Here is a 25,761-nt window from a genome sequence, read left to right as displayed (position 1 = left end):
CAGCCTCTCATTCATCCTTGCCAGAATACAGATCAGGAACACATGCAGATAATTTAGCATGACATAACTCCTCTGTGAAGACTCAACAGGTTGTATGTGGGAGCTTCTGACCTCATTACTATCCACATATCATTTGCTGCTCTGCCTGGAGTCTAATTGTTTAATGATCAAATTTTCTAAGAACAAAAAAAGAAGACAGGGGGGAAAAAAGCTGAAGCTCCCAAGGAATCCACATAAGTAGTGAGGGTCAGTCATTTGACTGAGATTAGAACAGGGAGAAAAAACACCTCTTAGACATTTAAAATTCTGCAGTATAGATGGCTTCCCAGAGTCACAAATTCAATGTGACATTTAGTGCAACACATACCAAGAAGAGCAAACTGGGAAAGAAAGAAAAATCAATGCTTCTTTAAAACAAGTTACTAACTAATTTAGAAACATAAAACTCTATAAAACACCTGTGCTATTGTATTAATAAGGATTGAAGTATTTCACTGGGCATCAAAATCATTCTGACCTAAATCAGTCATCTATCATATTACTGGATGAAACAGAACACTTAAAGGTTTTCATACTTAGTTTGAAAATCCAAACAACACTGAAAAGTTCTTTTTCATACAATGTGAACTTAAATTCCTTTTACTACCTTGACTATCTAACCTTGGGCACTTGCACACATGTTATTCTAAACCTGTTTGCACTTCATAAACTGAGCATCTGCCAGTTACAATTACCTCTACTTTTATGGTTATGGAGGGGATAAAAGATAAAACCTCAAGTCTGGAAGCCTCTAAAAACTGTGTACAAATCCCTGCGGAGGTGGGACCAGTTTTTTTGTCTGGGCTGGATCTAAGGAAATCTAACTGTGTAGCTGCAGATGCTGCTAAAAATGCTGGGTAACATTTCATACACCAGCTGGACTATAGATTTCATGAGGAAAGACTGGAAAGAAACAAAGTGGAAACACATCTTTGGCTTCAGGGGCAGTTAAAAAAGCTAATAGGGGTTCAAATGCTTGCCTCTAACCCTGGCTCAGGTAGCAAAACCAGGTATTCAGTTCTTGAGAGAAGAATATTCAAAATCCTAGGGAACTGCTGTTCATTAGATCCTGTTTACACACAAGATCTGTTCTGGAGTCACCAAACCTGACCAAGCTGAGCTCTACTGTTTGTCAAAAACAACTGTTGAGACAGAGAAGATTTAGCTGTAAGCTCTCCTGTGATCTGGTACTGCATGTGAGCCATGAGGGTAGTAACCTTCACAAAGACCAGTAGGTAGAAGAGCTGATAACTTTTCTGTTGCTCTGCTAAGATCTGCAATAGTAGAGTGCTCTACTCTGTTCTGTCATTGACATCAAGGAGTCAGGAATCTGTTTTATTTCATAGTATTTTGGAGCTACTAGTGGGAAATTGAAAGGAAAGAAAAGGCATGTAATCAACTAGCATCAAGATCAAAATTAACTAGCAGTCACTCTAAAAAAAAACCAACACATAAAAAAAGAACAAAAACAAACAAGCAAAAAACTAAACAAAACCAACCAACCAACCAAACCTGGAAAAAAAAAGATCAACCCCTCCCCCACCAAAAAGCCACCAAAAACACACACAAAAATAAAACAAACCCCAAAATTAACTTCTGCTTATACCATTCGGCCTTTAAAGCACAGGCAATTTTAATAAAAGCAGTTTGGATATCCAAAATACCTTAGTGAAGGAAAGGCTGTCAGAGAAACAAGTCAACACTTAACAGCCAAAATACAAATATACCAAGGTATTCTTTTCTTTTCTCTCTTTATCTTTAAATGGAAATAGGAACAGTGATCTTGCCTTGAAATATCCTATCAACTAGCTAGATAAAAAACATCTGCTTTGGGAGGAAATCAATGCTTTTCAATTGAAATAATGCTATTTATATTACCTCTTAGCTGTAAAAATCAGACTGCAAGCTCAAAAGGCATACTGAATCACCATTAATATGCATGGACCCAGAAATGGATAGTGAAATGCAGGAGTGGGCATAATTCACTATATTCTGATCTAACAGGTGCCAGTTTTGAGATGTGGAAATTCATTCTAAACTATCACTTCAAAACACTACAGTCTGCTATATTTAGATCCTTGGAGTACTCTGACATCTAAGTTAAATTCTGAAAAGCATATGAAAATGCCTGAAAACTACTCATCACTGCAACTGTAAAAAGTTTTATTCTGCAGGTCCAACAGCAGATAAATTACCTATTTCCCATTCTGTTTCAATGCATGTAATCACAGCATGTTTTGGGTTGGAAGGGACATTAAAGAACGTCTAGTTCAATCCCCCTGCCCCTGGACAGGAACACCTTCTGCTAGACCAGGTTGCCGAAAGTCCCATCCAGCCTGGCCTTGAACGCTGCCAGGGACCTCTACAACTTCTCTGGGCAACCTGTCCCTGGCCCTCACCATCCTCACAGTGAAGAATTGCTTCCTAACATCTAACCCAAACCTGCTCATTTTTAGTTTAGACCCATTCCCCCTTGTCCTATCACTCTGGGGCCTTGTAAAAAGTCCCTCTCCAGCTCTCTTGTAGATCCTCCTTTAGGTACTGAAGGGTTTATGTACCAAGTCATCTTACCAGAGGAAACACAACATGAAAAATGCACACTGGTAAAAAAGTCTGTTGCAATAAAGGAGCACACAGGCTTGTTTATGTAATAAAGATCATAATCTCTTTGCACTTCTCCCTCAAATTGTTGCTGACTATTATTTAAAATACAGTAATTCCTAACAAACTCAGACACTTAATTGCAAGTATCAGTAGGGGGAAAAAATTTGATATGAATCTTTCCCAAAATGAAACCAACAGACCCACAAATGTAATGAAGGCCTCAAATGAATAGCAGATATGTCAGAAGAGTCATATAAATAATTAAATAAACAATTTTTACTCCATGTTTTATTAAAATATTCATATTTTAATATATAATAGGTATATTAATTCATAAAAAGATAAATAATAAACCTAAATGCAGTAGTGTTTCATAGGTGGACAAAAGCACTTCATACTTTGCTCTTAAGGAGTTATTGTAGAAAATACAGGTACACTAGCACCCTTTGCTATCCTGTTACTGCTGACAGGAGTTACCATGAGTAATTTTGGAAAAAAAACCCTTACCTTTTGCAAACATTTACTACTGACCTCAACAACAACAGTTCCTTATCTAGTTTGCACTCCTAGCTTTACTGTTATAACATTTTTGAATAGGATGACATGCAAGATTTAAGAATATACAATATTAAGAAAATTTTCTATCTACTCGTGAATCTGCAATAGCAGAACAATAATCCTCTTCTTCCTGCTGGAAATCCCCAGTGGGGATCCAAATTCATAAACTCAGGGGGAGACCTTCAAAAAGTTAAAAACAGTGGTTTTCTTTGCAGGACAAACATTGAACTTGGGAGTACTAAATTGAAAGGAAAATTATATATCATTGTATCCTGATCTCTTGCTGCTCCTCCTCATTTTAGTAGCAGAGACTCAACTGAAGGCAAGACCTGAGGAAGGAGATAATGGAAAGCAAACGGGTCTGTGCACAGAGCCTCTTCTGCTCAGGGCTCTGTTCACCAACAACTCTTTTGCTGAAGCACGGTCTCAATGGGACTTTCTCCCACAGAAGTCAGCATAGAAAGCTATGGTCCCACTAGACTTATGCAGCTCAAATAAAGAACTCAATGCCCCTGCTCTAAAGGACTGCTGTCAAATAACGGAACAGCACAAAGAAAGCTGACGCATCCTCAGTGGCACTGGAAAGCCTTTGCTACTCTAACCCAATGGCCTAAAATCAGAAATGTATTTTGGTGTTAGCTCCTTCATCCTCAGATAACTTTTCCTTCTTTACATTATTTCATAATAAAACTTACGTTTCCCAAGATTTTCAATTTAACAATAGCAATTGCCTCTTTTGCCCCTAAATACTTTGATAGTTCAGTTGTTTTAAAAATGAAAACAAATTTCTTTGCTAAAAATGTCTGAATGACACTTCTCTAAATTTTTAAAGTGTATTTTATAGTAATTTTAATCACAATCTTTTACACAGAAACCTTGGTTTCTGTGAATTCACCAAAAAAATTTAGGCAGCTATTGGAGCTGACTCTTGTTTTTCAAAAGACAGCAGTTTAATGGAAAGGCTTTCAAAGTAAAAACATAAATAAAATAAAACAAACACATTTCCACTTTGGTTTTACATCTTATTCACTTGTTATTAACTTTCTTTAGTTTTAAGAAGATTTTATTGGTTTATTTTACTAAGCAGGTAAAAGGTGACAGGAAGGCTGATATTCTTTGGTTTGCTTTGTTTTCCTTCATGAGAGCTATAACACAACATCATGTTGAACAGGACAAAGAAGAAATTACTGGGATGATTCAAATTAATAAAATGTACAAAGCCCATGGTCAACGTCCACAATGACAGCCTTGACTTTTTTAGAGAATCATTATTTTTCCTTCTGTTAATATGCAAAATAAGAGTTCAAAAAGGTCAAAGGTTGTCTGTCTCTTTTCACACACACCAGCAAAAAGTAATTCTAAGCTCAGCTGCTAGCTCAGCAGAGGAAAATGGTTAAGAATATCAGTGAGTCACTGACACTCTAAAATATAAAGCACCATCACAGCTAACCACCATATGCTGTAACAGAAGTAGAATGGAAGCTTTGATACGTAAATTATATCCGCAGGATATTTCTAATACAGACATCAGAGGCTTTTAATTCACAAAAGGCTGTCTGAATTCTATATGCTGATGCATTTCATGTTCAAATTAGTAGTGATGAAATCATCCCATGGTTACTCATGATGCTATGTTAATCTTTCTTTGGAAGTTATATTTTCAATCAAAGATAAAGAATTTAATTAAAATTTTTATCTTCTGTGATTTTTTTTTTTTTAATTTTGCAATCTTGGAATAGATTTATATAAGTTACTATTATAAGCTCCATTTAAGTCCCTACAGAACCTCGCCAAGAGTCTGAGTATTTGAAATTAATATAGCATGATGCCACAGGTTGAATACTGCAGTACAGTACTCTGTTTCTTTTAATATCTGTCAGCTTCCACACATGCCACACTGCTTCTACCCTTTCATTAAATACCACACCTATACTGGAAGCAATGCAAACCACACAAATATTTGAATATCACAATGGTATCTCAAGATCCCTGAACAAATACATTGCAGCACTCACTGAAAGTTCCAAAGATGGCCTTTGCAAAACAGTGGCCTGCTTTTGCTGAATGGAAGCAGTTCATATCTCTGGCTGGACCATCAGCCTGCCTTAAAAAAGGCAGGCTTCGGAGGTCTTTTTTCTCTGCCTAGATCTGCAAGAGTAACCTTTACGTTTGCATCAGTTACTCCATCTCTAAAATAGCAAGTGATCCTGACCTGCCTTTCCAAGCCACTACTCTTGAAACAAAAGTCTCCAAGTTACGTGGCTTGCATACTGCAAATGGCAGAAGGGAACGCTTGCTGTCTTAGGGGTATTCCTACATACAGGCCCCTTTTTTAATTGTTTTCCTGATTTGCTGCAATATGATTTAGATGACTGTGAGCTTGTATGAAAAGCTGTTTTCTTCCTTTGCTCCCTCCCACCCTCCTCACCAGCCCTACCTGGATGCTACAGCTTTTATCTCCCTAATTCTCACTAAGGGACCACACACAGTAATGCAATACAGTCTTTAAGCAATCTCTCTTCCTGAAAGACAGAAGAGATTTACAGATTAAGAGAAGGCAGTCCCTGCATGCTGTCTCTCACATCTGGTTTCACTTCACTGTGCCTGTGTCTCTTGGGGACATTCCCAATGCCATGTTGCACACCATCACAAGGAGGAAAGGAAGCAGTTGTACATTCATGAGGCTCTGTACAACACAGTGGTCAACTTCAGACTGCTCCTGGGGGCAGTTTGAACATTCAATCACAGAGCTCCTACTGCCCTGTTCCAGGGAAACACAACAATGACCCAAAGACCACCCTGTCCTCCTAATGGTGACCAGTTCCCTTTAGAAGGGCACGTAAGCCATCAGCCACACACAGAGTTGAAGTTCACCAAACAAATCATTCTCTTTCCTTCCCTGGTCCACTTGGAAACCTTCTGAGTTAGGCTGCTTAAGGAGCACTCCACTTGAAGCCCTGACAGGATTATTTGCTCTGTCTGACCTCTTCTGTACAGCCCTGTGGTTTCAGAGTCCACAGTGCCCTGAGCTAATCAGCAGCCCCACAGAATCACTAGATATTGCATGAACATGTTCTTATTTTTCCCTCCATGCTTATTCCACTGCCCTTCATTTTGTTCTCTTCCTAAATATCCCAGTCATTCTCCATTTCTCACTCTTACAACTCCTAGGATTCAATCCACTGGTCACAGACACATGGAGACAATCAGACAAAGGCTCTCCCCAACCCTCCTTTGTCATTCCAAATTGAAGCTTGCAAGATTAAGAAAATATCCTTTTACCACCATAAGTTAAATCTCACAGCCTCCTTTCCTGGAGCTTCTGCTGTGCTGTGGCACAGCTCTCCTCCATCAGTTCCACAAGGAATTTGACATTGTGAGCAGGTATGTCCTCCTCCTACCCTGCTTTTATCTGAATCCTTTAAAGTCCCAGATACACATTCTATAGCTTTTCTTGGCTCCCAATAGCCAATGGATCTAATCTTGTGACAACTCAACTAGCTTTTCATGGTCAAAGCCCCTATTGATAAAAGCCTCTCTTCCTAGTTCCTGAGTTTTGCTTTTCTCTCCCATATTTTCTTCTGAATTTTATACCATCCTACAGTACATGGAATATTATTTCACTTCTTTTAGTATTTTATCCTCATTCAGTACACTGTATGTCATCTTCATTTGTCTTCAGTGTTGTTCTAATACCTCATAGTAGTCTGGCTTTCTTTTTCCATCCAACAAATCATCAGCCAGGTTGCCATCCTTGCTCTCCAGCACAGGAAAATTGCCAACTCTGAAATACATTTCTCCTCTACCTGTCTGTATCTTCCTCTGTCTTCTGTTTGGTAATGCCCCAAGTATTCATCATCATTTGCTGGCTCTGTTTACCTGGAGTTTTCTACACTGTTTCCTCTTTTCCCCTTTAATATGTTTTTAGAGGATGTCCAGAATGCCACCCTTACCCCTGGTTCCTACTGACACACAACCAACCTTCAAAAGCTTGGTTTTAGAATGTCTGTCTCTCAGTTCCTGATTATACAAGCTTATTTCTTCCTCCACACATATTCACAGGCTCTTTTTTCTCCACAGGCAGCCTGAAGTGCTTACTCAGTATTCATTGTTGTCTATGTCCCCAGCTTTTGGGCTTAAAAACCTGCCAGTCTCGCTGCCACAGAAATTGTCCTGTTTGCAGGCTTCAAAGCTAATTGAGTCCTGTCAGCAATTACAGCTGTGTTCTGGGTTCAGTTCAGCAGTATTGTGTTCAAGCACTGTAAAAGAAGTGCCAGAAGGGAACTGACTTGACTGTATTTATACTCATAAAGTCGGTATGGACTCATTGAGGGCACAATTAGAAAAGTCTCAATTTGAGAGTCAATGGGAAACATTCAGCTCTTATAGTCAGGGAAAGCAATACTTCCAAAGCCAGAAAGAAATACTTTTTGGTGCCATGCCTCAACACCAGGCACAAAACATATGATTATGTTCCCTACAAAAGATGAAGGATTTGAGCTATTCCCCAGAATACTATTCAGATAAGGATAAAATCCACAATGAATGTAATTTAAGTCACTGCCTTCTCAAACATGACCAACCACTACGAATCACTTCAGCAGGTGAGGACAAAAGTCAGCATAATTAATGCAACATTTTATTAGAAGTGGGCTGGAGATTTTGCTGCATAAAGAAAGACGATAGGAACTTCTACTGGATGTAAATGTATCCATCAAGCCCACAAATGCAGCCTAACTTCTTTATCTCTGCTCTTAGACCATCACAGCTAACAGAAAATGGCAAACTGTTCTAAGGACTTCAAAACTCTGCAATGGTATCATAAAGAACCCATGTCATAAAAAAATTTCTAACACAATGGCTAGTTAAGGGACCCCTGCAGAAAAAACTATCAGCACTTTCTCCAAATAAAATCTTTCCCCTAAACCAAGGATTCTGATTTATATGAGATAGCTATTTTTTCTGCTGTTTTTAACAATTTTATGAATGAAGAATTTCTAGGAGGTAAGAAAAACAGGAAACCTGTCATTTAATAGGAAGTTTAGCAATGATTAGTTATTGAAGAATAAGATGCATTGACTATGCATCAACAGAAACCACATATTGTACAAAACGCCTGACAATACAGAACCTCAAACTTCTATGTATTGTCAGAGGAAGACGATGACATGACTTACACTTGATTTCAGGATATTCTCTTTACACATGAATTCAGAGACCACCAGTATTTAAATGTATGCATTGCACAGACAGCAGGATATATTTTAGTTAAATTTCTAGCAAAGTTCCAATGAAGGGATGACTGGGTTTTTTATTTTCATTTTTGTTGGCAGAAATAAAAGATCCACACTGAACACACTGAGGTATGTCTTACTTACTGAGAACTATTGAAACACCTGTTTTACTCCTGAATTCCACAACCCAGCAGCGCTCCAGGATTACCACTTCAGAGGCATCAGAACTCTGTGAAACAAAGATGGCAAAACATTAGAGTTTGGAACCTGACTGGGAACTCCTTCTGTTTGGCTCTTCACAGCTGAAGCAACATGGAGATACAAAGAAGCATAGAGGGGTCACTGGGCAGATGGATACAGGCATTCTTTAATTACTGATCTGTGCCATCCTACTTCAGGTCAGTAAGTTACAAAAGGAATAAACTGTAAGAAAAGACCCCACAGGAAACTTTAAAAAGTAACTTTGGAGGGGTTTTCATACTTCAAGTATTTGAAAGTTTAGATGACACCTCATTCCTAAGCAAGTCAGGCAAGCCCAGCTCATTTAAACTTTCATATTTCCTCATATTTTCTAACAAGGCCAAATCATATGTCAGATTCTATTCAAAGAGTAGGATATTTTCAAGTGAACAAAATAACATGTAATTTTACAGAAGGTATTTCTCTTCAATTCTTATTTAAAAGGGATTTCTTTATCAGCACTTGAAACTTTGAATATGGTCTCTGGCTATGCAATTCAAATGGCATTAAGTGATATGGACCTATTGCTGAATGCAATAGGATGCAAATTACCACTGGCATTTTTTGTGAGTGCTTTGCAGACAAGGTGCGAACTCTTCTAGTTTAGTAAGCGTGACTCATATTTCAGAAGAGTGACGCTATCAATCACTCTCTCAGGATTAATCTTTTTTCCCTTAAAACTCTTATTATCCATTTTTTTATCCCTAACATCTGGTAACAAATAACCCTTAGACCAAGCACCCATACACTCCCTTCATTCCAGGTTCACAACATGAATTTCACAGAGCTCATTCTCCACTTAAGTGAGATTCTGCAGGGATTAATGCAAATTCTTGTTTTAACACTCCTTCCTCAGGTGGTACTTTATTCCAAGTGATCCTAAAAATGAAATATTTTTCATATTGTGCAGCAATTTTATCAAAAGCCTGAACTTTAATTTCACATATCTGCCACTTAATGAATGACTTCATAAAACTGTTCATATTTATAACACCTGCCTAATATGCACAAGTTTTCTTGTCTACCCCTTTCTCTGCATCTATGTGATGTTATTTGGCCTGCCAGAACCAGGCTCAAACTTTTTGCCAAGGGTTTCATGTTCATTTTCAAATGGATGTCTTGATCCTGCTTTTCTCACAAAAGGACCTTTTACATATCTAGTAATACACTGTCTTTCATGAGCAAAACTGTGAAAATTCAATACAATAAAACTGAAAGACTGAATAGTAACAGAACACATAACATTTCACAAAGTCTAAAAAGGATTTCCTTGAAAAGTCTATATTTATTCTCTCTAACCTTTTACCACTACTAAATTAATATTCCAAACCCAGTCGTTAAACACAAATCAACACCCAAAGGTAATGAAAGGTTAAAATAAAACAGAAGAGCATGAAAAAAAGCACATTGTGTTGTATTGAAATATGCCAGAATTCAAGAGACAACACTGTAGTATACTAAGAAAAAACAGACTTATCTAGAAACCACTTGTAAATTGATTTCTTTGAAAAATTATTCAGACTGGGCTGGTCTAAAAGGAATGTACTGTCATGTAGACAGAAAAACAGCCCGTCTGATTGTTTAAAGAAAAAAAAAGAGAGAGAGAAAAGAAGAAAGTAGTGAAACAATGCAGTGAGTTTTGGTAGAAACACAAGTGCTATGTTGAGAACTTTTTTATTTATAGAACCCAGCAAGTCAGTGGCAATACATGACAACCCAGCAGCAGTTCTCAAGTGCTGTTGTGTGAGGCATTCTTTGACGATCTACCAGGTCTTTATGAGTATCAGCTAAAGTCAGTTTGGAAAAATAGGCAGTAATAGTCCAACAAAACAAACAGCAGACTAAGTAGGAAGAGCTGTCCACTGCAACGATCCTGGTAACTATTTTAATTCTTTAGATTTCAAAGCCCCAGTAGAGTCTCCCACATAACCCTCCCTTGGAAAGTAGATAATGCAGTCTCATTCCTTCAAGAGCTGGCAATCTTTCAGTGGAGATATGACCAAAAGGAGTTATTTTGGAAGTTAATGAAGGTCTGAGTCCATTTAACACTCAGGTGTGAGTACATAAAAGTTTCTCTGTCAAAAAGAAAAGTCAAATGACTCTTAACACTCTTCCTCCTTCCGTCCTTGCAGAAAATTGTTCATCTGGTGATATTCATGCTCCAAAGATTAAAGACAGACATATGAGAAGTCCCCAGACTTAACTTTCACTCCAAAACATGTAACTGTGGTAAGTGGATATATGTCAGTACGCAAAGAAAAGCACCTCCCTCTTACACAGCTTTCAGGAGAGTCAGGTGTTTGGAAAGACCAGGGATGAGGAATCACGAGTAGTTTGCTATAGTTGCCGAGAGTGCAAGACTTGATGTTTTGATTTGTACATGAAAGACAAGTGTATAATACAAACAAATTGGCATAGCAGGCAGCAAAAATAGCTTTCAAATAATTAACAAGAATCTGTGTCAGTGAAATCTGTCTCACAATGCAGTTGACATACAACAGTAACTGCAAACACAAGAGAGAAGATGATTTCAAGCTCTCTGCATTTTAAGCCCGCAGATGCTGCAGCTCAAGAGCCTCTTTAGAGACAAGTTACTCCCCTTTCTGAACCACTGAAGCTGGAATGGAGAAATGCTGCAGTTTCAAATGAACATGAATGCTTTTTCAAGATACACAATCCAGAACACTGAGCAGAGAAGTTGTACTTACCTTTTCTGTATGTGAGAGGGAACAAGAAGGGAAACAAGAAAGGATGAAAGAGCATAAGACTGCCAGAAAATAAAGCACATGTTGCTGAAAAACATTTCTCACATCCTGACACAAACCTGAAGAAAAATACCTTCAGAATTACTATTACGGCAGACTTTTCATCATTTAGATGAGCTGTGCTATGGTCTGTCACACAAAAAGCTTACAAGAAATTTACTTACAAATTAAATGACAAAACTGTAATCAAGGAAACCATTATGCATATCTGATAAAGGATCAGGTTTGGTTTTCAGTACCTGAAGAGATCCAAAATTTCCCTCTTACTTTAGGTGCATAACATAAGCTCATCTGGACTAGCTATTCTTTTATTTTTTCTAGGTTTTACTTTATTAAAAGTAAATTCTAATACTTGGGTCTTTATGCATGGAAAATATGATCAAAATCAGATCTGTACCACTGTGCTAAGGTGTAATATATATGGGGTTTTTCCTCCTGCCATTGGTATTCTTCAATAATTCTTATAAAAACTCACTGAATCAATCCAAATGCCAAACAGCAGCTAGACAAACTCTTACATCTTTCTCTAAACACTGACAAAGTCAACAGGCACCCCACCACCACCCAGATCAGGAAATTGTTTTAAAACAGTGATTTGAGGAGACAATTCAATTATTTCTAAATCTGAATTAAGTATCTCAGTGAAACTGCTGGAGAGTCCCCAAACCTAGAAAATTAAAGCACTGAGAAACTTTTGAAGCTGTCAAAGAGTACATCATGTTTGTGCTATTTTCGCATTCCTACAGACTTGATTTGAGGTACCATTGTGGGGGGGAAGAAGTGTGTCACTGTGAATTGATTTTACAATAGGAGATTTGTTCCTGGAGGTGGGGCAAGGAATCTTCTGATAGGTATATCAAGTCAAGAACTAAGCTGACAGTTAAAATTAGAAGTGACATTCCAAGTAATTCCTTTGTGCTAAAACAGTAAGTAGAAAAGTAAAGCTATAGCACTGTAGTAAGAACAAAAGCTACAGAAAGTAAAAACTCTATTAATAAGATGTTATTAAAAGCCTCCACAGTCAGCTGGGGTTGAGGTGCGTGTGGTGTGTGTGTGAATTGCACAGTGGATTTCTTTTAAAAGCATATATTCACAAATTTGAAATAATTAAATCAGAACCCTATAGAGTAGGGATGCTACATACACTAAACTACTTGTGTTTTTTCACATCAGTTGTTTTCCCTGGTACTGGCAAATGAGCTAATCAGACTGATGGCAGCTCAATAGGGCAGGCATGTGCACAGGTCACACTTTTGACTATGCTATAAACATTACCACCTACATTTGCTATTTCAGCATTAGCACAGATGATGTTCATCACTCCACAGATAAAAGTACAGCTTTCTTATAGATTCAACAAGAAAAAAAGGAACAGGAATTATAGGGTAATACCATTCATGAACAGAAAAGCTAATAGTCTTTTCAATAATTTCAGTAATTTCAATATATTTCTACAGCAATATGCCCATTACCAAATAGAGTAAAAAAATTGTTCTGATTTTGAGGTATTAACAAATGACTCCATGGCAATCACAAGCATATAATTTGCAGAATTAAAAACACCCCTTTAAATGCTAGCAAGCAGAATTCAGCAATCTGAAATCTCCTTTAATATTATATATTCTTCTGCTGTAATAATATCTCCATCCTGTATCTTAAATAATGCAAAGCCTACAACCCAAGCTGTGTGATAAGGAAAACTGTGGTAGCTGGCGTCTGACAAGATGCTTCAATTACTCCAGGCAAGCTGTAACCTGGTAGTTCATTACAAACACCTTTATGAACTGTCAGCTCATGAAAGATGCTCAAATCCTCTTTTACAAAGCATGAGCTACCCACTGTGATTAAACCATCACGCACTGCTACCAGATCCCAACTTCAAGCTGACAATAAAATACCACTAATCTGCATTCACTTTGGAAAACGTTGACTTATGTCACCAAATAAGTTCTGCAGAACACAAAACTACCTTTAATAGATCATTATCTTTAACAAAAGTGAATACATAACCAAAAGTAGTTTCCTTTTCAGTTTCAAAATGCATCACTAATAATTATAGCGTACAAATAAACGTTCTCTTTATTCACACCCCATATTCACTCAGTTAATTATTTCAGCTTGAAAAAATCTCAAATTACCCTTCCCACCAGAATTCAGTTATATGTAATTCAGATACTAATTATTTTAAGTTTTTCAAAGTTATATTCTGGTGCAGGACTCCAGTGATATATCACAACACATACCTTGGATAACTCACGTTTTTAGAGAAAGTTCTCCCATTTTGTTCTACACTCCTGGCAGTTACATAAAATATGTGGTATTCATCTCTGCTCTGCTTCTAATATGTTGCCTTTTTACTTCAGAAATGTTAAGAAGCCCTGACCACAGCCTTGCCCCCAGAGAGATTGCAGTAATCCTGGGAAGTCTGGTATATTGGAGCATGTGCATACTTGACATAAAACTGACATGCAATACTTCCAAGCAAACAGCTGTATCAGACCAAAGGCCCCTTACTCTGCCTACAACAAGTGACTTAAGGAAGTATCCAAGGAAGAGGGAAAGCAGGGCAACCACATGCAGTCCTCTTTCAGTTCTGTATGCTTTTCGCATTGGGATTTTTTCCTCAGATGCACTTCCATTCAATAATGCTCCTTGAGAATGCCTCATACTTTTCCCAACATGTATCTACTTTTAGCATCTACAGGGCATTATGGCAAACAATTCCAGTATTTCCACTACCCATTCCGTGAAAAACCACTTTCTTTTGTTTGTTTGCAATCCAGTTCCCCCAGCTTCATTTAACATCACACTGGAAGAGACAATAAACCATAAATCCCTATCTCCTTCTTCAAGCCGTTAATGCTTTTTCAGATTACTATCAGAGAACTCCTGGGTCATCACCTCTTATCCAGGCTGAAAAGTTTTATCTTCTCACTCCTTGTCCTGATGACACTAACAGCCCTTTTTCTGAAACTTTCCCAGCACCTCGATGTCCTGTAAGATGACGGCAAATTGACCGCATGGTAGATCTTTACAGACAGAGCTCTCTGCTTTGTTTTCTCCTTTCCCAACGTCTTCTAATATTCAATTTACTTTTTGACCACAACTGATCACTGACCTTTTAAGAGAAATATAACTCTCTACAGATCTCATTCTGGGGCAGAAAGGAACGAATTGGTGCAAAGCCCATTATTTTGATGGGAAACTTTTATAATCTTTCTTCACATGTGTAACTTCACATTTATGGAGGTTGACTTTTATCTGCCACTTAATTGCTAATGGTAATGGCATTTTAAGATTACTCATACTTGGCACTCCATCTTGACTATTTAGCAAGTAACAGACTTTCTCACCTCATTGCCTACCTTCTTTTCACCATTTATGCAGACTTGACAGCACCAGGCTGTCACAGTTCCTAGACCTTATATTATATTCAACTAGTTATTCATGTAAGAGGAAGTCTAGAAATGTAGTGATCAGCATTATTTGCATCAGAAGGTGAGAAAAACTATATTGAAAGGCAAATGAAGAATGCAAGTATATAAGTGTGAATGAAAATAGTTGCTTTTTTTGTTTTCCATGTGCTCTTGGCAGTGAAAGATGTTTTCAGGAATCATATAGATCATTGATTTAAATGATGCACAAACTGCATGTGCGATTATTTGAATATATTTAAAGAACGAACATCATAAATGACAATACAAACTGCAGCAAAAAATGACATTTTAAGAATATTTCAAGAGCAGAGAATAACAAGACCAAACTGCATTCTACTCATTGGCCTCCAACAAGCAATATGTTGTGCAAATTACCACAACAGAGAACTGTGCTTTATTCAAGACTGAGTTTCATGAACCACAGAACTCCAAAGAGAGAGCCTCAGGATGGAACTCTTCACAACAAAATACACTTTCTAACCTTTCTTACGTTTTCCCCCACAAGTATTCCCGAAGTGAAAAACCAACCCAAAATTCCCTACATGCTATCCACTTTTCCCACAACCTTAGGATAAAAAAATTGGAATAGAAACATTGCAAAAATTAAGTGGTTTGAATATTTTTAATTATAAACTGCCAATATATCTAGTGTATGTACTGTAGAGATAACTCCTTCTGCTTCCTTGGACTGCTCACAGTAATGTTCATTTGAAAGCAGGCTATGATTCTCCCCCACACAGCCCCTGAGCTTTAATCTCCTGCACAGTGCGTTTGGAAGAAGCAAACAGAATATTTTTCAGGATGCTAGAGACTCAGCATGCTAAGAGATGGATGTTGTGTGATTAGCTGTAGTCCCTAAGAGGATCAGAAGTCGTCCTAGCAGACCTGTAAATTGTCACCAGGCCCAACGTCACTAAGCACCAACTTCTAAACAGAGAACCAAATAAGAGAAGTATTTGAATTCTTTTTAAGCTTCTTCACGTTAACTTCACCATTCCTTCTCCAGCACTCACTTTTCCTTTCCTCTCTTTTACAGCTAAAGCAATGGTAGCCCTCCAGACCACTTCCAAATGCAATGGAGCATAAGAAGATATGTCAGAGCAAGGTACATGCTGCCTTTAATCTGTACATCTGTAGTGTTTGTAAGAGCAGCAGAATTAGGCCCTTGAAATATAGCAGAGATGTATAGAGGATATCATGTTTGAGGAAAAACAAAGCAAAAAACCTCAGACCACAGCCATAGAAAGAAAGATAATTGGTTTTTTTATCTCCCAGAGAAATTTCTTCTCATATTCCCTTGCTACCAGTAAGTCACCGGACATAAAAGGCAGAGTGATCAAATCATGTGTGGGCACCCAGAAAAAAACCATCTAGGTTATAAGCTCTCAATTTAGAAAGATTACATCATACTCTTTGAAATGAGAGAGATTAATTAAGCTTCATCAATTTTAGTTTTAAAAAGAAAAACATCTCCTCTACTAATTAACAACATTATTTCATTTCAGACATCTTACTGGCTTTCTGGTGTTCAGGATTACATCTTGGAAACTCTCTCACAAAACAAAGCATTCATGTGACAAATTGCAGAATTTTGGTGCTTTGGAATCAGGAGGAAAATGTTGTAAACAGCAAGACTAATGTTTAAGTTAAATACCAAAGGAAATGGCGAAATCTCACAAATATTAAGCTTGCCCCACTTCATCCTTAACAGGCAAATTTTTATAGAGATTTTAGAAAAACAAGTGCTTCAACCCCCCAAAAATACCTGGTTTGCTTTACTAGAACATCATATATTCCTATATTTGAATATTTGTAACAACTGTAATTAAGCATGAACAAATATTTAAGAAAAAAGCACATTCATGCAGACAATTGATACAGGACAAAACCAGCCAGATATCAGCAGGAGGACACTTCTCATAAAACAGTTGTTTCATCTCTGAGCTCTCAGACCATCCTCAAGGGAAACCTACACGGCATTTCTCAAATCTGAGCTTTGGAATGGAGGATGCAGATTTACAAGGAACTAAATTGACATAACAGCAAAATTTCATAACTCTGCTAGATACCAAATACATCCAATGGGTCTTAAAGTAAAAATTATGGGCCCCTCATGATCTCTTCCCTCCACAGTCAACTCCTCACATTCCACCAGCTATGAACCACCTGTCTCTGATCCTTAGGCAACTGCTTTCTCATCTCTTCCCTCCGCCAAGAACACACTGTCTACTCTTTTCCTGCCTCCCCTCCCAGGAGTTATCTTCTGTTTCTGAGATGGTAAAATTGATCTCTATTTAACACTAAGAAACAGTCTTCACCTTCTATTTAGCTTTGAATACTGATGTTTTGATTTCAAACCTTAACAAAGGCATTTGTGATCAAGAATGTGTGACTTCTCAGCTGTGTCACCTGGTCTAATAAACCCCACAGCCTCCAGCTACTGATCTTTATTGTGTTCTTGCATCAGATACACCACCACCACTATCATTGTTCAGAGTAACAAGCACAAAAAGAAAATAGGAGTAATGAGCCCACAGAAAGAAGTTTTAGGAGAGGTATTTTTAGCAGTTAGGAAAGAAAGATCGGTGAATATGTGTGAGCAAGGAAGGCACCTACTTGTTTGAGTGGGGACACCATCGCATGTTTAAATTCAAACTACATTTAGTGATTCAATGTGCAGTTCAAATAAAGTTTTCAAAGGTACCTAGCAAAGAGTAGCACTGGGATTTCTAACCTATTTAACAGAAATTCTTTTTAAAATAACGATGAGTAAATACATTAAAGCAAACTTTTATCTGTACTTAGACCTATTCCACCTTCTCTCTGTAAATCTTTTCTTTCTACATCGTACAAAAATCAAAGTATATTTAAAAAGGAAAACACAAAATTCAGTCCCAAACTGAAAACCCCAGGTATGCAATCTCTATTTGAAGCCATGAGCATGAAGAACAAAAGTATCCACCTGCAGAAACTACTACCAGTCTTCTGGATTCTCAAATATTTAAGTATTATGTTCTACATTCAAAGCAAAATGAATAGAGCCATTATAAAGTTGGATTATTGAAATGCAATTATCCAGAAACTGTTGATTATAGCATCAACAGGCCCTAAATATTTCTTTATTTACATCTTAATTCAATTTTGATACATTTTGCTTGCCTCAAATACAGTGTAGATACTGAAGTCTACAGTACCACATGTTGGCTATAAACAGCAAGCATCAAATTGATTGTTAAATTAGTGGTAAGTGAAAAGCTCTAAAATATGCTTGAAAATACATATCCTTCATAGAATAGTAAGGCTATTTCACAGGCCATTTTTGGCTGCTGTTTATGAAACGAATATCAGATTTTACCATCACCAAGATAATTGTCTCAATTTACTTCAAAATTTCTTCCAATATTCTATTATTCAAAAAATGCTGCACAATAAAGAAAACAGGCAAGAACAAAAAGATTTTGAAATCCTTGCTATCTTCCAGAGAAACAGTATTGCTTATCCCTCCAGTCATGACAGTGTCTTACAAAGATTCAAACTGTTATTTTCCTAACCAGGCTACTTTGACAGAGAAAGAGCCACAATTACATCACAACAGAAGCCAGAAAATTAAAATTTAAAAATGCCTAAATAAATAAACTACACAATAATTGTTGCATCTGTGCAAACAGCCACATAACATTGTATGAATTTATGACAGCAAGCAAAGGCAAATAAATAGGGAAATCTTTAAGAACAGGGCAAGCTCATAATCATACTCCTCTAAAACACCTCCAAGCTTCTGCTAGGCTTGCTCAGGGACTTTTCTGAACAAATGGGCAATTGTGTTTAATGAATTTATATCAATTCCTTCAGCATAACATATCTGCCAATGCATTCAATTCTTCTAGATTTTTTTATAATTTCCTCACTTTTTTCCTGAAATTACCTTGGCTTTTATTTTAAATAACCTCCTACAAAAGACATTCTACTAGTTTGCTGTACTCCCACAACAGCCACAAAAGAAATCAAAATAAAATCCTCAGTAAACGTGTGTTTGAAAACACTTAGAAATATGGAGAAAACATACAACACAGATAAGTTTAGGGCAAGCAAAAGGACAATATGAATCACGGCAGAGTTCTTACAAAATTATATAAAGTCCTTTCATTTTTACCTCTGAGAATTTGAGTTTGGCTGCAAAACACAAATTGAACTGTTGCAAGAATCCTATCCTAATTTTTAAGAAGGGTTTTAAGCCTGTGACACATTTGCTGACTAATGCTGTGCAACCATGTTTGGAGAGACCAGTTCCAGCAGACAACAGATCATCCTCAAGGAAAACATTCTGTACAATGTCCTGACACACAGCCTCAAGAGACCATGCATTAGAAGGGTCCAAGTAAGAGGTCACCATTTGCTGACAAAACTATATATAAGCAATATTGAGCTAAAATTTATTGCATGCTATGCAGAATTAGGTTAAACTTATCTCACCATAAATGTGGACTGTGATCAACCACAAACACATTGAGAAAAAGAAACAAAGCAACAATTTCAAAATTTTTTGATGTTTTAGCACTCAGGTTTTTGGGGTTTTTTAGGTTGTTGGTTCATATTGCACTTGGAGGTCTTTTGATAAAATACTCTAAAATCTCACTGGCAGCAAAGTGATTTTACTGCATGGTCATGAGCAAGTTAAGGTTAAATAGCCTTTATGTTGCCCTTCTGCATTTTCCTTCTTCTTCAGTCATAAAAAGGTAGCTTACAGCTTCTGAAGCAACTATGTCAAATGCTGAACTACAGAAAACAGAAACTAAGTTTTCCCAAGGATTTTTCAGCATAAAATTAAAACACATTCATGACTGTTATTGAAAGAAAAGTTCAGCTGAAAGTACTGGATTAAAGATGATAAAGCTGTACAGTGTTCTGGAAATGTCAATGTTTATTGCAACATAACAGCTTAGAAACCCTTTACCGAGCCAAGCATAACCTTCATATGGGCTTCATATTCCAACTTGAAGCTGTAATTATAGGTCTAAAAAAGAGCAGAAAAAACTAAGTCCTAAGGGGTCATAGTTTTAGCACTGTTCTCAAATAACAAATCAAAAACTTTCCAGACCACATTATAATTGACTAAGGGAAATTTCAGCCTTAGTACCCCCTCCCTAAAAACCAAACAAACACCAAGTCCCCAAAAAAGCCACATACAACCCCTTTTTTCTTTATAGACACCAAGACGCAGTAATCCTGTTTCAAAATCTGCATCCATGTATGTAATGCTTTCAATTGTGTGTGAAGACAAGGATATATGTCCACAAACACTACAACCACACATACAAAGTATCCCCCTGCAAATAGATACATGTACAATGCTAACACGGCGTAACACATTGGTTCCTTTGTGGTTTAAATGAGTTCTCCTGTGCCATGCTGCCAAATCCTTCCAGCCAGACTGACATTTACTGAGCAGTTTGCACACAGAGACACTTAGTGAGCAGCAAAGTGTAGGTTCTCAATCTAAAATAAATAGAACATTATTTCTCATGCTTCCACTTACTAGTTTTATTTTCCGTCTAGAGCAAAACAGAAAAATGCTTCCAAAAAAAAACCCTTTTACAAACAGTTCTCTCATTTAGCAGCCTCATCACTGCTCTGGCATTTAGCCATCCTCAAAAAGGCATTTATGGCTTCATACACCATCTCACTGTAACTGCTGTGCCCTAAACATCAAATGAAGTATTAGATATTTCCCAGGAAACTGATCAAAATGACACAGCATAAAGGGCAACCAGCAATCTAGGGTATAATAAAATAACAGCACATTAAAGAATTAGTACAATATTTGTACTCAGTTGCATAGAAACCCTGTGAAGCTACTTACGACATTGACTTCAGCACCCACTACATCCATCATACTACTACTAATTTAAATGTCAAAGCAGCTAACAGTGACTTTTCAGTGTTACAGAAGGTGCATGTTTATCATACTGAGATGCTGTGATCACATTTGATAAGGTGTGAGGAAAACCAACCAGCTGAACATTTCCAAGTAATACACATGAATGAAACCATTTTGTTTTGTCACATCTACTCCAGCTACACTTAAGGACATTGTGAGCTTGCAGACAACCTGGTAAAATTAAATGGTTGACACAGTAACATCGCTACACATGCATTTTCAGCTCTCTTGGTCAAGCATCACTAAATCCCCACCAGTCAGGACCCAGAGATGGATGATCTCATGTCTGTGCTATCAGAGGATTGAAGGAATACAATGTCCAACTGGATTTCTACTCAGAGTGGGAATAAAATCCATTTCCTTCTCTTCTGGAATTTTAAGGGAAAAAGCATATTTTCTCCCTTTACTGGAACCCCTACAGATTTCTTGCAAATTCCTGTTTTAGGGAAGCCTGCAGCTACCAGCTCTCTCTCTACTCACTGAGTACATTGGGCTTGGAGCCCTGTTTCCCTAAGTCTTCACAGGCCACGAGTCCTGGCTCTTCTACTGCCTTCATCTTTCCAGTTTGAGGCAAAAGGGGGAATAAAGCTGTGCAATGTTGATTTTGTCAATCAAGTCCTCAACTCAAAAATCTTCATAGCAAGCAACAGCTTCCACTAAGTTGATTCTTGTCCTTTTCACATTGCTGTGGCCTTCAATCCAAACTAAACCAAAATTAGATAACGATATTTGACATTTGGTAAAAACTTCTAAAAATAAAAAAGGAGCCACCTACAATTCCATTCAGATGCTCTCATCTCTAATCATCTTCCTCCTGCAGGAGACTTGTATTCATCGCCTGTACCACGCAAAAGGAAATCTTGACAGCCACAAGTCTCACCTTCTTGCATTAAACCAGCTCAGCATCACTCTCAGCACGTGCACAGCAAGATTGTCTCAACACACAAGACCTGTGGACAGTGATCCTGAGCAGAGATGTTCATGAAGAGATCAGGAGGAGGGGACAGAATGGACACAAAAGCAGTAATGAGGAAGATCAGCAAGTATTTCAATGCATGGAAGATACTTAAAAGATCTGATTCCAAGTGTCATTTCCAGAGACAGTGAAGCACTTCTGGAGGGCTTCTTCGTTTCATTTTTCTAATATCAATAAACCAAATAAGTGAAACCAAAATTAGGACTTTAAGTTTTCTTAAGCTGGTAGCTGTAATTACTCTCCTCTAAAGACCCAATATAAATGTAGTAATTTATGAGGAAAAGAGAATGAAATTAGGCTCGTTCCAACTAATCTTTCTCACAATTGCCAGGAATATGCACGATCAGTCTTTGTTAATTCTTTACCACAGAACTTCTCTTCAGATAAGTTTCTCACATAAGGAAGTCCTTAAGTAAAAGAGAATCGACTTTCCAGAACATCTTATCCACATCAATATATTAAAGATGAGAACTACATCTACATTTAACCTATTTTGCTGTGAATAAATTGAAACACACTGAGCCCTTTCTTAAATGCAGCTAGAATTTAATCCAGGCAACCGGCTAGGAATGTTAAGCAGCAGTCTCATAACCACAGGTTTACACACACACACACACACACAAAATCTAAATTTTCAAGGCTGACTCTTTCATTAATAGGAATTGTGTTGGTATCCCAGCTCTGAAAAAAAAAACCACTGGAGCCATGTATGCTCATAAGAAACCCCATGCCATAATTCCCCCTTCCCCCCCTCTTTTTTTTAATGAGCGCTTAAACAGGAAATTTGCTTTTAGGAGAAAAAGCAACGCTTTTATGCCTAGGTCAATGCATTCCTTTCATCACAGCTGTTGAGCTCAGAACACAGACACTGTCTAGAAATAACACAGCAGAAAAATCTTCAACAGAAGGCCAGAATTTTTCCCATTAAGACATTTCTTATATTCATTTTTTAGCTGTGGAAAATGTAAATAAACTTTTCAATAGCCATATTAATGTAGCAGAATGTCTTGTTTTTACTTGGATACCCAGAATAATAATTTTCTTGCATACAAAACCTTTTAAAATATCTTTCTCTGGTACTTCCTGCCTATGCCATAACAGCTACCTTGTGCCAATTTCAAGCTTGTTGTTACAGCTTTTGAATATGTATTATCTGTAATTAAAATTTATACTATATTTTGATTCTACCTCATTATTTTTTAGGCCTTTTTTTTCTGCGTTTTATTCAATGGAATATCTAAAACTATGGGGTTTTTATGTAGCACCCCAAAAAATAGTTTCATATAGTTTATCTTCAGGCACCACCATCCATCATGTCTTTAGACCTTATAACAGCTGAACTCTATCAGAGACAATGGCACAGGCCAACCTGAGTCCAGAATGCCAAAGACATTAATAGAGTTTTTGCACCATAAGATGCTCCAGCTGTATGTTCTTAAATAGATAATCAGTCAACCTCACACTTTAATTCAAAGTTGACAGAAAAGCCTAAAATTTTTACAGATCAGTAAGTTTTATAAACTTCTACAAATCCGAATTGCTGACATCAAGTAATGTTAATGCAATGCCATGCTAGGTGAAGAAATAGAGGCTACATTCAAGGTTGATCTGTCTTGCTCTATTTAACTTCTTGGTTTTATTTTCATTTTCAGAAACTCATACTATATTAATCAGGGAATATATTAAAATCATATTGCCACTATCACTAAAATAGTTTTTCCACTGTGATAAACGGAAATATGGAAGGGCTTCCACCTTCACATACGGGACTGGATGGGCACACAAAGGCACAAGGATACAGGGACATATAAAGCACAGTAGAGGGACCAAGAGGTCTCCCAGACATTTGCAGCTCCTATCACAATTTCAGTTCCTATGAAGAGATGCATATAAAGACCACAAGGAAAGGAAGTACAGAGAAGAGAAGAGAATGAGCCTGTTTATATGACAGTTCTCCCCAATGCTTCTCACTAGTGGAGTGGTTGTGGCATCCTCCTCTCTCTGGGCTGCTATAAAACACAACTCGCTTGCAGCCCCAGAAAGCAGCAGCAACCCTGGTGGTTCACATATTCCCCAGCAACTGCTGCTACTTTAACAGCCTGTCTTAGTATCAATTCCACCTGCATTTGACCCTGACAAATGTCAAATGCAGCAAGCTGGAAAAATTTGTCCACAAATCCTGCACTTTCATTTATACAATATTTAATTTGGGCTCCCTTTAATAACCACAGGTAATTGTTACATAACTCGCCTCATTCAGCCTTGATGTAAAGTGTTTCATGCAGAGTGTAAATCTTACCATCTTGCCATTTGTGAAGGCATCAAAATTACTTGAAAAGGTAATCTTAACTCAAAGTTCAGTAGATGTTGTGAAATGTGATTTCTATGACAAGCTTATCATTAAAACATACATCTACTCGCATCTTACATTTAAAATGAAAACATATCTTCTGCAAATATAAGAGAGTGAAGGCTGGAGATGCACATTATGGACATGTCCTAATGTGTGCACTCCAGACCTTCAGCTGAAATCATTCTATGGGAGAAGGAACAACCTCCCTCCAGCACTTTGTGGCTAATCAGATCTACTGTAAGTATAAGGTAGCCCTACAACCAGCACCATCAGCACAACTGACGCAGCAAGTGGCAGGATTTTGTGTCAGCAGCACCCATTTCAGAGGAAAAAGTACATTGAGCCCCACCCTTACTGGCAGATGAGGGCTGAAAACACAGCTGGAGACAAATGCCTTTAGCACTTTCCTGACTCAGGGTCTTCTTTCACATAAAGCTCCAGAGCAGCACAGTAGCTTTACAGAGAGCTGGAACTAACAGAAGGAGCTCCTGGTTGCTATTGCAATTACTATCCAGCATGCCAGCACAAAGAGTCCAGGATTTAAACAGCCTATTTTAAGTATCCCAGGTTTTCAGCACAGCGACAGGACTTTGCACAGTGCCTGAAGACAGGCTGTCATGCCCAAGCAACTGCAGGCAGCTGTGCTGGGCTCCTTCCAGCTGCTCTCAGCTCTGCACAAATGCCATTGCTGATAAACCTTTCTGAGAGCAGTGCTAAGCACTACTTAAACTTCAAGTGGTCATTCATTACTAATTCTTTGGGTGTACCAGAATTTTAGCCTTAAATGAAGCTATGCTGACTATACAAGCCCCAAGGCCCGCACTTTGACATAATGGCTGTGAGTAAATACATGGATATAATTACAAGGTTTTCATTTTGCCAGGAAAAAGTGGTGTGTTTTACAGAGTAATTTCATTGTGAAATCACCTTTCTACAGTACATAAACTGAAACAAACTGTGCCTAAAACTCAAGACTTAAGTTACTAAAATTGTCATCGCTGTCATGGCTGTAATACACAAAACAGTTTTGCTAGTTTGCAAAAACCATAAAAAGACAGTGTTGTTCTGAAAGATTATTTATTCTAAGTTACACAATAGTACAAGTAGGCAGTAAGAAAACAGAGCAACAATTGTGTGTTAACATCTTCTGTAAGCTGCATTTCCCAATAAAAGGTTGATACGAATAAAAACATCTGAGTCATAGATGAAAGACAGAATTTTCTGCTGTTAAGCAGTTATCAAAGACCAATTAGGCAAAACGTGAAGAGATAAGTAAGAGGTCCCACTTGGTATTTCTACTCTAGGTTAAATAACCTGATATGACTTGGCAAGTAGAAGAAAGTTCTGTCATATTGAGATCACTCCACTTCTGCATCGCTGGATACAAACTCCTGTTAAGCCTTTAGGCTCCCTCCATTCTAGGTGTTAATTTCGACCCAGTTCTGGCCTCATTAAATACAAATCCCCAAGCATCCTCTTTTGCATAAAAAACCTTAAGTTATCACATATAAGGTCAACAAATAAGCTCGCTCTCATTTTCAGATTAGTGAGAAATCAGGCTACATTTCAATACTGTGTGGTGACAGACAATTCTAGGATACGTCTGTTATTCCCATT

At 37.6% G+C, this 25,761-nt stretch overlaps 1 protein-coding gene and 1 long non-coding RNA gene across 7 annotated transcripts in view; one reads left to right on the top strand and one right to left on the bottom strand.

Annotated features, from left to right (window-relative positions):
• Positions 1-25,761, bottom strand: part of INPP4B (inositol polyphosphate-4-phosphatase type II B) — a 276,861-nt gene that overhangs the window by 200,272 nt on the left and 50,828 nt on the right. For all 6 annotated transcript variants that reach the window (XM_017732655.1, XM_017732656.1, XM_017732657.1 and 3 more), the window contains exon 3: positions 8,580-8,664. In XM_017732655.1, coding sequence (XP_017588144.1) covers positions 8,580-8,664 — 85 coding nt within the window. The remainder of the gene's footprint in view (positions 1-8,579; positions 8,665-25,761) is intronic.
• On the top strand, positions 10,260-22,986 carry LOC108446319. Its single transcript, XR_001861474.1, has 3 exons — positions 10,260-10,904; positions 15,914-15,982; positions 21,636-22,986. It is a non-coding gene; the product is annotated as an uncharacterized LOC108446319 (long non-coding RNA).

The sequence above is a fragment of the Corvus brachyrhynchos genome, unplaced genomic scaffold, assembly GCF_000691975.1.
Source record: "Corvus brachyrhynchos isolate BGI_N302 unplaced genomic scaffold, ASM69197v1 scaffold444, whole genome shotgun sequence".
Taxonomy (NCBI): domain Eukaryota; kingdom Metazoa; phylum Chordata; class Aves; order Passeriformes; family Corvidae; genus Corvus; species Corvus brachyrhynchos.
This window is presented reverse-complemented; position numbering and strand designations above follow the sequence as displayed.